Below are 15,129 nucleotides of genomic sequence, written 5' to 3'. Positions count from 1 at the left end.
CTGCAGACCGGACACCGCTACCCAAACTCGGCGGCGCGACGCGCGCAGCAGTAAGGCAGCACTCTCTGTTATAAAGAAAGCCTCTGACCAAGTATCAAGCAGGGCTCGCACCGTCAGCTGCCTGCCGGACGGTCTTTCAAGCAGAATCTGAGCCGTGGTCAGCAAGATGGTTCCTCCGCTAGTAGCGACCGCCGAGCTCACCCTTGTGGTCAAGGTGTTAGCGTCAGCGCCCGTATCTTCCGTTCCTCTTGGCTGGTCCCTGGAGGTGCCTCCGGATTGCCTAAAATTAAGTCCGTGCAAAGTAATGTGATGATTCGCGCCACATACCAAACAACGATCGCTGGACAAGAGTCCGCCTGATGTCCTGGCTTGACGCAATTCAAACACGCGACAAGCTTTTTCACCTGGTCCGCGCGTTGAGCAACTGGCAACGCCTTGTATTTTGGACAGAATGTTAAAGCGTGCGCACCCTGGCAAAGAGAGCACGTCTTCGACTTTGTTTTCAGAGTCACGAGCGTGCTGTATGCGACGCGCGTGGCCTTGGGCGTGGGTTTTGCACTCACTCCTGGTCCTCCCCGCGGGAGGGGGACGTCCGCCCTAGCCGCCTCCAGAGCGCGTACTCGGTTTTCCAGGTAGACCTATAACTACTGGAACGTCGGGAAATCGCGCGAATCCAAGAGCGACGTCTCCCAGTGCATCCGCGTCGTGGCGTCCAACTTGCTAACGAGCAGGTGGACGAACCAAGCGTCCCACGTCTCCACTGGTCGCCCCAATGAGGCAAACGCGCGCCTCGCCTGGTTGAGCACGCCCAACAGCCGCTTGATCTCACCAGCCGAAGATTTGCCGGCGGCCGGACAAGAAATCGAATGACGTATGTGGGCGCAGAGTAAGACGCGCGGATTGTCATAGCGCACCATCAAATCCTGCCACGCCCGTAGGCACCGTCCGTCAATGGAACGCCTGCGACGACCTCCGCTGCTTCACCGGTCAAGCACCCCATCAAATACTGCAGCTTCTGCACCTTAGGAACCCCCGTGATGTCATAAACGAACGAACGAAATAAGTTTCGAAATCCCTCCCACTCAAGTTGATCGCCGGAGAATTTCGGTAATTCCAGCTTTGGAAGCTGCATTCGTCTAAGCACCGGTGCAACGGCCGTGAAGCTCGGCCCCGGGCGCTCCTGTAGTGCAGCTCCCGCTCTATTTAGATGAACGAAAAGATCATTAAGTTTGCTACGCATACCAAAATACTCCTCTTCAGTGATGGTGAAGTAGTCGTTTTTTATGTAGTCCGTTTTGTCAACCTTGGGATTGGCCACAATTTCGAAGTGCACGTCCTGATAATGCCTCCAATAGTCATCGAAGCGCGCCAGTCTGCTCGAGACTTCGTACGTCGTAATTTTGGCTTGTCCTAATTTTTGCAAGTTTACCCACATGCGGGAAATGTATCCCGCCAGGACGACTTGTTGTTTGATCGTTCGATCCAACATAGCGATGAGCACGGCGAGCTCAGCTTAGGATCAGACACCGCGCGCGTGACGCCGGCCAAAGTTACTTGTTGCGCGGCCACACGGTGAGCTCACGCGATCCCAGCGCTCAAGCGAGGGCTCCTCGCAACTCGTGTAACACGGGCGCAGGGTGCTACTGCCGCGCGAATCACGATTCCGGCGCGTGCAACCACGTGTTCTACGCACTAGCATTCCGACGTTTAATGATCGCGGGAAAGGAACGCAGCGGAAAAAATTGCCCACGTCTGCGGAGTGCGAGCAAAGATTGCTAATTGACTCTATTAATGAGCTCCGGATTCAAGCGAATCCGGCTCGAAGGACCAAATGTTCGCGTATCGCCTCGGTCCAGACGAACTCTCTGGACTTAGAGCGCTTAAACGAAAATTACAAGTATCTAAAGAGACACGCACTGGAGTATCTAATCAAGATTACTGTATTTCACTTTTGGCACAGAGCTCAGCGATCTCTGGGCCTACGCAATAGAAAACGCTCTGTACGATTTAAGAATCGCCGTTCGCGGAGTCACAGAGGATCGCGGTCGCTAGTCGTGTGCTTTCCCTAACACCGTCCTCGAACGAGAGAGCGAGCGCTGGCTCACGAGAGCGCGAAAAGTCGCGAAGCTCAGCCCCCGCGTCTCCCTGTCGTTCCCAGCTCCTCGATGCACCGAAAACGACAACGAGGCCGGGGAAGCAAACAGAGCCGTACAAATACGATAGGAATCTTGCGACACATTTAAATTAGTTTCAAATAACGAACAGTGGGTGACAATAATTACCTAAAAGATAATATTTTATATTATGCAGCAGATTTTGTAGTTAAAAAAATGCTTTTTAAGTTAACCTGCAAAGGCTGCATTGCCAATCCTCATTAGATAAACCGATGATAAGCAAGAAAACGTTGCATCATTAATATTACATACAATATTAATTGATGTTAAAAATAAGGGAGGTTTAGTTTATGCATCGAATTATGTGCAAAAAATTATTTGTGTCACCAAAATTGAGTTTCTGCAGTCTGTAGCAAAAGGTGGAGGGGATCTGATAGCGCACGGTGCGATAGTCCACCAACCAATCATCTTGACTTATCTAACCCAACCAACGGAAAAACTCTAGGCATCGGCCGCTGTGAGTGGTGGTGTGCTATCGGTCCCGTGCGCTGTCGGGATCCACCCAAACGTGAATGTATTTCGTAATAATGATGAATGTTACAAAGAGTTGGAAATAGGTACATCGCTTACAATTAATAAAAATTGTATGCAAAAAATATTTGACTATTCGAATGCATTTACATTCCAAAACATTAAATAAAGACGTTGTAAATCTTATAAACAAACGCCAAAAATTATCAACCTGATTCCTTTTAATAATAAACATTTTGTTATAATTCTTACAATAAAATTTATTTTTTTACTATAAATGGATTTGTTTTATTACTATTTTATGCATTTTTAATTAAAATTATTAATGTTTTCTTATTTTATACACTTTTTAATTATTTTAAGTACAAAAAATATTTTGTATACATATAGAGCTGTTTGAAAAAAAAGGCGGCCATTTTGTTGTAGGTAACATGGCTAAAACTGGATATTCTTCCTGCCTCAATACTGTCATATGCTAATGCCATAGGTTAGCGATCTAGTTTAGTATAGATATCTGTAAGTTCCATCGACATACAGAATGGACTGCTGACCGTGGTGGGGGTAGAAAGACACATAGAGTGAGAGGCCCCAACAACCAGCTCCGGAAGTATGCTGCATGCGTTCCCGGAGCCCCCCAGTTATGGACCTGGGCAGGACACCCGGAGGAGTTTTAGTGGGTAGGCCCTTGCCGGCACGTCGCTGGCGCTGGAGAGCCCCACATAACCGCCAGGCCTCCCCCGAGGTCTGGGGTATGCGGTAACGCATTTCCCCTCCGTTACAAAAAAAAGGCTCCAACAACCAATCAGACTTAGTAGACAGAGAACGAACGTTCTACGTATCGTCTGCTTCTCACTCTATGAATCTTTCTACTCCCACCACGGTCAGCAGCAGTCCATTCTGTATGTCGATAGTGAGTTCACGTAAAACTTTTCACGTTTTCGCCCTAGGGAAAATGTTACATAATTGACCCCCTGGGCACGTATTATGCATTTGTTCAGAATCGATTCCGATCGGAATTATTCCGTTTTTTTTAGAAAACACAATAGAAATTTAGAGAAAAACGGAATAATTCCGATCGGAATCAATTCCAAAAAAATGCGTAATACGTGTCCTGGAGGTTCTACCGAGATCTGATTAGTTATTGTAAATACCCCGTAACTCAATGCTCGACGCTCGACGATTGCATGTAAATGCACCTTAATATAGTGGGTGCGTTTGTTTATGCAGTCACTGCCACAGATATTGTTTGTTTACTTCGTCTGCGAAAGCAACTGCAGCGCAGTTTGTTGTTCATTTACGCAGGAATGCATCCTATCTGCGCAGCTATCTACGAAGTCCTGGGGGTTGATAGTGTATCATAGGCTTGTTTTCTATTCTTGCACTAGACTGTACTAGAACGTTCCTTCTATCTTTTACTAATTTTCAAATATATATCTATTTCATTTTAAGTGCACACTAACTTAGGGAGTTCAGGAACAGAAAACAAACGGCATGTAACTAGAGCGAAAATTACAAAAGTGAGCAAATTTACTAGGTGTTGACCAATAAAATTATAAATACTTTAGTAAATTTGTACACTTTTATCATTTTTACTCTAGTTACATGATACACAATCGACCCCCTGCCCTGGATGCTCTGCTTGCAGTACTGCGTAAACGAATACTCGTTTATATGACTCTGAAAACTGACCGTATCGTCTCTACATTGTTAAAAAAAGGAACAAAAGCTATAACAAATTAAAACCTGAGACTGCCTCCGCGTATCCTGTGTATAATAAAAATTGCTTCTTTACAATAAAGATGAAAAAAACACAAGAAAATTAATTAAAACTGATCCCTGACCACAAGTCGGAGTCTGATGAGCTACTATCGATAAGATCCATAGCACAATCTACAATTACTTTAATTTCCATTGTGACTTCTGAAAATTGAAGTATTTAAATAAAATACGCTTAAAAATAAAATTTACAAAGAATTACATTATCTAACCTTTAAATAAACTTCATAGATTAAATATTTTTGAGCTATTGCTTAATTATTACTGTTACGTCCTGCGGAGTAACAATTCCTTTCTTTTGAAATCGATGCAGCTAAGCAACCAAAAACCGCGAACAGATGGTCTATCTTAACCGCGCAGATACGCTAATATTGTCCGGTCGAGACAATATGGTTTGTCTACGATTGACACGTGCCGATTTTGAGGGAAGCAAGCGTTGAAATGCGGATGATTGACCCCATCAACACAAAACACTTGTCGCGCAATTAATAGGTAACGATCTTTTAAGGAACCTAACCGATAGGATGGATTACCCAGAGGAAAAAACAGATTAAAAACTAAACGTTTTGAGAGTGCGTAGGGAACAATAAGAGACAGTACATCTGCGGATTAAAATTCCATAGGAATCATAGGCAAAATCAGGTATAAAAGGAAGGGAAGGTCCCGTTAGCGCACAGTGCGATAGCGCACATCCCGATAGCACACACAAAATTTAAAGTAATTCCCGATAGCGCACATCCCGATAGCGCACATCTCGATAGCGCACAGCAAAGAAAGGCGCGTTGTCCCGATAACGCACAACATAAAAGGCGCATTGTCCCGATAGCACACAATGCAAAAAGCGCATCATCCCGATAGCGCACATCCCGATAGCGCACATCCCAATAGCGCACATCCCGATAGCTCACATCCCGATAGCGCACATCCCGATAGCGCACATCCCGATAGCGCACATCCCGATAGCGCACATCCCGATAGCGCACATTTCGATAGCGCACATCCCGATAGCGCACATCCCGATAGCGCACATCCCGATAGCGCACATCCCGATAGCGCACACCCCGGTAGCGCACATCCCGGTAGCTCACATCCCGATAGCGCACATCCCGATAGCTCACATCCCGATAGCGTACATCCCGATAGTGCACTTCCCGACAGCACACTTTCCGACAGCGCACTCCCCGACAGCGCACTTCCTGATAGCGCGCATCCCGATAGCACGCGACAATGTGCTTTATAGGGAAAAAGATGTTTTAATTCCCGCAATCGCTCATCCCGATAGCGCACATCCCGGTAGCACGCGATTATGTGAGTTATCGGGAAAAGACGCGTATGTTAACACACATACCTGTTGATATGTGCTATTGGGAGAGAGACGTTCTTATTCCCGTTAATACATATCTTACTATTGCTTTATTTTCTGTTTTCTTTCCTAGAAGTTTTCCGAAGAAAATTTGTATATATTATTCATATATATAAAACATGTATAATTAGGTATAACTGTTTATAAAATATTACGTATATTTTAATATATATTGACATAATTTACATATAATTATGTATAATTAATTATATTAATGTTTAATATATAATTATTTTAAAACATTTTGTATAACCTTTACTCTGCATCGTAATTTTTTTGTTCTTTACTTTACATTGTAGGGTTATTCGCGTTTTGCGCTTCTATTAGAGCCTACATATATTGTAATGAGATGGTCTTCTACCGTTATTTTATTTAGTTTCAATATTTTAGTATACGTTTAAAAAGTGGAATGGCAATAATAATTGGTGAAACTATAATTTAGTGTTTGAAAAGTTTTAGAGATTAATTACAATAATAACAACGAAAAATAAGTTTCTATTTGAGAAATTAGATCTGAATTTTATGTGACCCTGACAACGTTATTCGAGGTTTTACTATAATACTATGTAGTTCCTCACTTAAAATGATTACAATTTTTAAAACATTTTTCTCACGGATGCTCTTTTTGAGACGTTCGTCCGTTTCCGAACCTCCCTGTATATGTAAAACACGTTTCATGTAAATACACTACTAAAAAAAAAATAGGGAACACTTTCCAGACACCAAAAATTAGGCTATATTCAAATGACTGTAACTCGGTGAAAAATCATCGTAGGTAAAAACTAAAAAAAGCATTTTGAAGCTTGAAGATCGAGCTTTAACTTCTACTAGCAGATTTTCAAAATTCTTTTAACTTCCTTGTCTTACGCAGTAAAAAAGCACACCTTGTTTTGTTCGTTAAAATTTTGTATTTTTGACACTATGCAGATCGACCAACAAATTTTTTTCGAATAATTCAAGTAAAATTTCATAAACTACAACATTTTACCTACAAAATGCTTTTTTAAAAATTTCTCTACGATTTTTTTTGACCGAGTTAAGCAACTTTGAAGCTAAACCTGCATTTCTTACAAATGATATCCGTACTCCGTGAAAAATCATCGTAGACAAAAAATCAAAAAACCATTTTAAAGCTCGAAGTTTCAGCTTTAACATGCTATTAATGGTTTTCAAAAATTTTCTTAATTTCTTAGTACTATGCCCCAAAAAAGATACACTGTTTTTTCCTTAAAATAACGTATGTTTAACAGCCTGTAGCTCAATAAAAAAATTTTTCTCGACAAATCCAATGCAAGTGCCATAAAGTATGACATTTTCTCTACAAAATGCTTTTTCTAAAGTTTTTTCTACGATTTTTTTTGACCGAGTTACAAGACTTTGAAGATATACATTTTTTACAGTACATTTTTCCGAAAAATGACGTCTACCGCCGACATTAGCATTACCCAATGTGCACCACGTGGAGGTTGTCGGTCGGATTTTTGCACATCGTGTGTGTGTGTGAGTGTGTGTGTGTGTGTGTGTGTGTGTGTGTGTGTGTGTGTGTGAGAGCGTGTGTGTGTGTGTGTGTGTGTGTGTGTGTGTGTGTGCGCGCGCGCGCGCGTATGTATCACAGCAGAGATAAGGACCCCGCAGTTCATCACTTCTGCAGTATTTAATGACTCCAAACCCTCTCTGCTGTGTGTGTGTGTATGCGTACGCGCGCATGAGTGTTCAATAGTGTGTATTTCCTCCTCTCTGATCAATTACTGCTTGCAAGCGTTCTCGCATTTATACATCTTGCAATACGATCTTGCGGAATGTTGTGCCAAATTTCCGTTAAAATTTCTCCCAATTCTTCTAAATTTCGCGGCTGTTCCTCGCGACGCCTTAATCGTCGTTCCATTTCATCCCAAATGTGCTCGATTGGATTTAAGTCCGGGCTATTGGCGGGATGATTTAACAGTCTAATTGCGTGTCGTTGAAAAAAACGTCGCGTTATATTCGCCGTATGAGGTCGAGCGTTGTCCTGCATAAAAATAAAGTTCCGACAGGTTCGATTTAATAGCAAAACGTGTGGTCGTAGAATATCGTTGATATAACGAACACCCGTCATTGCCGGAGGTGGCAGGATCACTAGATCACTTCGTCTTGTAAGTGATATACACACCCACACCATCACGGAACCGCCGTTGTAGGATCGTATTGGCATAACGTCGATCATAGCGTTCATTTCGTCGACGCCAAGTACGTATACGAGCATCATTGCCATAAAGGCAAAAATGTGATTCGTCGGAGAAATATACATTTCTCCAATCCCTAGCGGTCCAATTTATGTGATCGCGCGCAAATTGATAACGTACTTGGCGATGTACGAGTGTGAGTCTTGGTACTTGTGCACGAACACGAGAACGAAGACCGGCTTCTTTCAAACGGTTGCGAATTGTTTGTTCGCACACATGGCGCAAATGAATGTCATCGCAAATGTTTCTTGCGGTAATTATTCTTCTTTCTAATGCATAACGAACAATGGCTCGATCTTGTCTATTTGTCGTTAATCGAGAACGACCACTACCTTCACGTCTCGTGTAATTTCCCGTGTCTTGATATCGTAACCAAGCTCTACTCACTACGGACACGGATGCACCAATATCTTGCGCCACATAACGCATACTAAAACCTTGTTGCATAAGCGCAACTATGCGTGCAACTTCTACGGCCGGTAAATGTCTACGCGGCATTTTGAAAATTCCGTGTCGCTTATCACACTGCGAGAATCGCCGGCGTACTAAACAAAATTTTATTGTATTGAGCATGCAATGTTTACATATGGTCATCTTTGTCTAAAAAGAGATTTTCTTTAGACTAAGACGACTATATGTTTACAGTCGTCTAGACTGTTAAATCATCCCGCCAATAGCCCGGACTTAAATCCAATCGAGCACATTTGGGATGAAATGGAACGACGATTAAGGCGTCGCGAGGAACAGCCGCGAAATTTAGAAGAATTGGGAGAAATTTTAACGGAAATTTGGCACAACATTCCGCAAGATCGTATTGCAAGATGTATAAATGCGAGAATGCTTGCAAGCAGTAATTGATCAGAGAGGAGGAAATACACACTATTGAACACTCATGCGCGCGCACGCATACACAAACACACACACACACACACACATACACACACACAGCAGAGAAGGTTTGGAGTCATTAAATACTGCAGAAGTGACGAACTGCGGGGTCCTTATCTCTGCTGTGATACATACGCGCGCGCGCGCGCGCGCGCGCACACACACACACACACACACACACACACACACACACACACACACACACACGATGTGCAAAAATCCGACCGACAACCTCCACGTGGTGCACATTGGGTAATGCTAATGTCGGCGGTAGACGTAATTTTTCGGAAAAATGTACTGTAAAAAATGTATATCTTCAAAGTCTTGTAACTCGGTCAAAAAAAATCGTAGAAAAAACTTTAAAAAAAGCATTTTGTAGAGAAAGTGTCATACTTTATGGCACTTGCATTGGATTTGTCAAGAAAAATTTTTTTATGGAGCTACAGGCTGTTAAAGATACGTTATTTTAAGGAAAAAACAGTGTATCCTTTTTGGGGCATAGTACTAAGAAATTAAGAAAATTTTTGAAAACCATTAATATCCTGTTAAAGCTGAAACTTCGAGCTGTAAAATGGTTTTTTGATTTTTTGTCTACGATGATTTTTCACGGAGTACGGGTATCATTTGTAAAAAATGCAGGTTTAGCTTCAAAGTTGCGTAACTCGGTCAAAAAAAATCGTAGAGAAATTTTTGAAAAAGTATTTTGTAGGTAAAATGTTGTAGTTTATGAAATTTTACTTGAATTATTCGAAAAAAATTTGTTGGTCGATCTGCAAAGTGTCAAAGATACAAAATTTGAACGAACAAAACAAGGTGTGCTTTTTACTACGTAAGACAAGGAAGTTAAGAGAATTTTGAAAATCTGCTAGTAGAACGTTAAAGCTCGATCTTCAAGCTTCAAAATGCTTTTTTTATTTTTTACTTACGATGATTTTTCACCGAGTTACAGTCATTTGAAAATAGCCTAATTTTTGGTGTCTGGAAAGTGTTCTTTATTTTTTTTTGAGTAGTGCATTTGTTTTTTTTGAACATTATTATATAATATATTAGCACAATTATTTTTCTTCTTTTTTTTTCTTGGGCAAAAATAAGTTTCGTTTTTAATTTTTGAAAAGACATTAAAAATGAAATAATTGTTTTATTTTATTTCCTTTCTTAAACCAGAAGCGTTAACAAATGCATATAGATAGTATACTTTACTAACAACTTTAATAATTTTAAATATTTTTTTTTGAAAAAATTGTTATAAATATTTGTAAACATATTTACTTCTTAAATATTTTTCTAATGTAATGCTTAATTAGGAAAAACATATCGGGATGTCCACTATCGGGATGTGTGCTATCGGGATGTGCGCTATCGAGATGTGCGCTATCGGGATGTGCGCTATCGGGATGTGCGCTATCGGGATGTGCGCTATCGGGATGTGAGCTATCGGGATGTGCGTTATCGGGATGTTCACTATCGGTATGTGCGCGAGTAAACGTGCACAAACTTGTTCAAATGCACACTCTCACTCTCTCTCACTCCTTCCTTCCCTTTTTGTGCGTTTGAAATGTGGTATTTTTAACTTGCAAATGATATTTAAGCGATCCTATTTGTCTTAAATTTTATTATTCGCGAGCGTACATCCAGCATGATTGATTCTGTTCTTCGAAAAATTTTCCAATTTAAGTAATCGCTATCTTTAAAAATATTTACAGAACATGATTAACGTAACGACTAATAAGTTCTAGTCGTTACATTAATCATGAACTGGGAGTATGTAGAAAGATGGTAACTCCTCTGTTTGGAAAATTTTCCGATTTAAAGAATCAATGACGCTGGGTGTACATTCATTACAATAATGTTGAGCATACAGGGTGATTCAAAATAACCTATTGGTCCCGAAGCTGGCATATTCGTAATCGAATTCGGAGACGATTTTTCCTTTTGCAAAAATTTGTCTGGAGCTTAGTTTTTAAGTTACAATAAAAATTAGTTAGCGTATGACGGGTCAGGTACAAGTGGTAGACAGGGGCGGCGCGACTCACTGTTACACGCGGGTGTTTCCGTGGAGCACCTCCTGCGCTCAAATGACTGACAAAAGGACATCACATTCCTATTTAAACTTTCTCTCTTTCTCTCTCTTTCTCTCTCTCTCTCTTTTTCTCTCTCTCCGTCACTTTAATTATGCTACATTTAACTTGTCAAATTTCGATCTGTCATCCGGCCGTCAAATATCGGGATGACCGTGAAATCTTTAAGTAAGTTTACATTATTATAATAAATGTACGCCCGCAAATAATAAAATTTAATGCAAATTAAATTACTTAAATGTGCACTTGCAAGTTAAAAGTAGCACTTTTAAAACGCACAAAAAGGAAAGAAAGGAGAGAGAGAGAGAAAGAGAGAGAGTGAGAGAGATAGAGACGGGGAAGAAGGAGGCTTTAAACAAGTTTAAGCACGTTCACTCACGCACACGGCAATCAGCTTATTGTTTCCACGATGCGACAGTTCAATTTAAATTTGTCCTTTATCCAGATCTATCCCTCGAAGTTGTTTCATATTTTACCACATTACTATTTACTCTGCACTTGATCGATAAACGCGGAACTACGCGACGAACCGATCGATCAACTTTATTAATTACTATTCTAATCACTACAATTATTCGATTAAAATTACTCGAAGAAACACGTGTTTACGTTACGATCACACAACACGTGTTCACTCGACGATATCAAGCAGTCGACTGGATATTATTAGTTATGTTGTTATAAGAGTGTCGAACGATTGGTTAAAGCCATAAGTCAAAACGCGGCAATTTAAAATGCAAATATTGGTTAATACAATTTACATCAATACAATTTATTAGAAAAATGTTGCAAATGCATATATATCATTATTTGTTAAAAATTGTATGATAGTGACTTTATCAAGATAATTAAATATTATTCATTCTAAATACTCAAAAAATAATTTTATCAAAATCAATTTTTTCTAAATACTTTTTTTATTTCTTATTTTTGAATATTTGTGAAAACTGTGAAAATATTCTTCAAAATAAAATATTTGATTGCCCTGAAAAGGGCAAATTATCCGTTGCTGCAAGGAGATTTCAAGAATTATATCCTTAAAGTTCTTTTATAATAAATATTCTAAATAATTATCTTGATAAAGTCATTTACAATTTTTAACAAGTAATAATAAACATGCATTTGCCACATTTTTCTAATAAATTGTACCGATGTAAATCGTATTAATCAATATTTTCATTTTGAATTACCGCGTTTTGACTTATGGCTTTAACCAATCGTTCGACACTCTTATAACGACATAACCAATAACATTCAGTCAACTGCTTTATATCGTCGAGTGAACACGTGTTGTGTGATCGTAACGTAAATACGTGTTTCTTCGAGTAATTTTAACGCATTGAATGATTGTAGTGATTACAGTAGTGATTAATAGTAATTAATAAAGTTGATCGATCGGTTCGTCGCGTAGTTCCGCGTTTATCAATCAAATGAAGAGTAAATAGTGTAAATGTGGTGAAATATGAAACAACTTCGAGGGATAGATCTGGATAAAGCACAAATTTAAATTAAATTGTCGCATCGTGGAAACAATAAGCTGATCGCCATGTGCGTAAGTAAACGTGCTTAAACTTGTTCAAAGCCCCCCCCCCCCATCTCTCTCTCTCTCTCTCCTTTCTATCCCTTTTGTGCGTTTTAAAAGTTCTACTTTTAACTTGCAAGTGCCCATTTAAGTAATCTAATTTGCATTAAATTTTATTATTCGCGGGCGTACATTTATTATAATAATGTAAACTTACTTGAAGATTTCACGGTCATCCCGATATTTGACGGCCGGATGACAGATCGAAATTTGGCAAGTTAAATGTAGCATAATTAAAGTGACAACGAGAGAGAGAGAAAGAGAGAGAGAGAGAGAGAAAGTTTAAATAGGAATGTGCTGTCCATGTACTTTTGTCAGTCATTTGAGCGCTGGAGGTGCCCCACGGAAACACCCGCGTGTAACAGTGAGTCGCGCCGCCCCTGTCTTCCACTTGTACCTGACCCGTAATACGCTAATTCTTATTGTAACTTGAAAACTAAGCTTCGGACAAATTTTTGCAAAAGGAAAAATCGTCTCAGAATTCGATTACGAATATGCCAGCTTCGGGACCAATAGGTTATTTTGAATCACCCTGTATATGTGGCGCCTGTGAGCGTGTACTTGAAGATCTCACGGTCATCCTGGTATTTGACGGCCAAATGACAGAGACCGATATTAGACAAGTTAAATAGAGCATAATTAAAGTGAAAGAGAGAAAGCGAAACTTTAAATGTGAAAGTGTTGTCCGTATTCTGTTGTGTCATCTGAAGCGCCTCACGGAAACACCCGCATATAACAGTGAGTTGCGCCTCCCCTGTATACCACTACTATCCGACACGACATACGCTACTTTTTTTATAACTTAACAACTAAGTTCAGGACAAATATTTTTCTAAAGGAAAAATCGTCTCAGATTTTGATTACGAATATGTAAATAAAAAGACTAATACATTATAATGAATCACATTGTATACGGTACACGTTACATAGTATTATATGTGTGCTAAGGGGAACATACGCGTCTTTTTCCCGATAGAGGACATAGTCGCGTGCTATCGAGATGTGCGCTATCGGGATGTGAGCTATCGGGATGTGCGCTATCGGGATGTGCGCTATCGGGATGTGCGCTATCAGGATGTGCGCCATCGGGATGTGCGCTATCGGAATGTGCGCTATTGGGATAATGCGCTTTTTTCATTGTGTGCCATCGGGATAATGCGCCTTTTATGTTGTGCGTTATCGGGACAACGCGCCTTTCTCTGTTGTGCGCTATCGGGATGTGCGCTATCGGGATGTGCGCTATCGGGAATTACTTTAAATTTTATGTGTGCTATCGGGATGTGCGCTATCGCACTGTGCGCTAACGGCACCCACTCTAAAAGGAAAGAGCTCCGGAGCTCGGGCTCACTCACGCTCACTTACAGTACTTACTTACTCACGTAAGCACTTTCTTTCATTCTGCTTATTTGCTTATTTTCGCCATTGTTACTGTTATAGTTCACTCCAGTTCGATCCGTTGCACATTCCGTGACATTATATGTCCGAGTTTGTGACGTCCGGATTCGTGCTCGTCATACTTAATTTTGACGCGGCATTGTGAGAATTTAGTCAACAAATTCTTTTGCAACTTCCGAACACTCTGAGTGCCAACCGTCAACCAGCCGTCCGCCGTTGTAAAATGAATCCGCTCCGCCAAACACCAAATCGTTCGCACCTTCATAATTTTCAACCAACAGTAAGTCTTAGCCATCCATTACTTTTACTCTCCATAAGACTACCTTCTCTCTCTAGTAAGATTTTTATTATATTTTTCAAAATACTTATATACCCAGTATTATTTCACTATCCTTCCTTTCCTCCCTCTATTACTCTTTCTACTTTCTGCAGGATACAATTGAACTCTCTTTCGATTGGGTCCGCGACTTTTCTTTCACTTTCCGCAGGATACAATCGAACTCTCTTTCGATTGGGTCCGCATCTCTCCTTTCACTTTCCGCTGAATACAATCGAACTCTCTTTCGATTAGGTCCGCAACTTTTCTTTCACTTTCCGCAGGATACAATCGAACTCTCTTTTGATTGGGTCCGCAACTCTTTTTACTTCCTGCAGGATACAATCAAACTCTCTTTCGATTGGGTCCGCAACTCTTTTTACTTTCTGCAAGATACAATCAAACTCTCTTTCGATTGGGTCCGCAACTTTTCTTTCACTTTCCGCAGGATACAATCAAACTCTCTTTCGATTGAATCCGCAATTCTTTTACTTCCTGCAGGATACAATCGAACTCTCTTTTGATTGAATCTGCAATTCTTTTATTTCCTGCAGGATATAATCGAATTCTCTTTTGATTGAATCCGCAACTCTCTTTACTTTCCGCAGGATACAATCGAATTCTCTTTTGATTGAATCCGCAACTTTTTTACTTCCAGCAGGATACAATCGAATTCTCTTTCGATTGAATCCGCAACTCTCTTTACTTCCTGCAGGATACAATCAAACTCTCTTTCGATTGAATCCGCAACTCTCTTTATTTTCCGCAGAATACAATCGAGCTCTTTCGATTAAATTTGCAACTTTCTTTGCTTCCATCGGAAACGAAGAATTCCTTTTCTTTTATTAATTCAAACTCTTTCTT

At 40.4% G+C, this 15,129-nt stretch overlaps 1 protein-coding gene across 1 annotated transcript; it reads right to left on the bottom strand.

The window, feature by feature from the left end:
• Positions 1-916: 916 nt before the first annotated feature.
• LOC105202196 lies at positions 917-1,489 on the bottom strand. The gene has a single exon (XM_011170588.1). The coding sequence runs from the start codon at positions 1,487-1,489 to the stop codon at positions 917-919; it is 573 nt and encodes a 190-aa protein (XP_011168890.1).
• Between the last annotated feature and the right edge of the window lie 13,640 nt (positions 1,490-15,129).

The sequence above is a fragment of the Solenopsis invicta genome, chromosome 6 (genome assembly GCF_016802725.1).
Source record: "Solenopsis invicta isolate M01_SB chromosome 6, UNIL_Sinv_3.0, whole genome shotgun sequence".
NCBI lineage: Eukaryota > Metazoa > Arthropoda > Insecta > Hymenoptera > Formicidae > Solenopsis > Solenopsis invicta.
The sequence above is the reverse complement of the archived record's forward strand: the minus strand, read 5'-3'. Positions and strand labels throughout refer to the sequence as shown.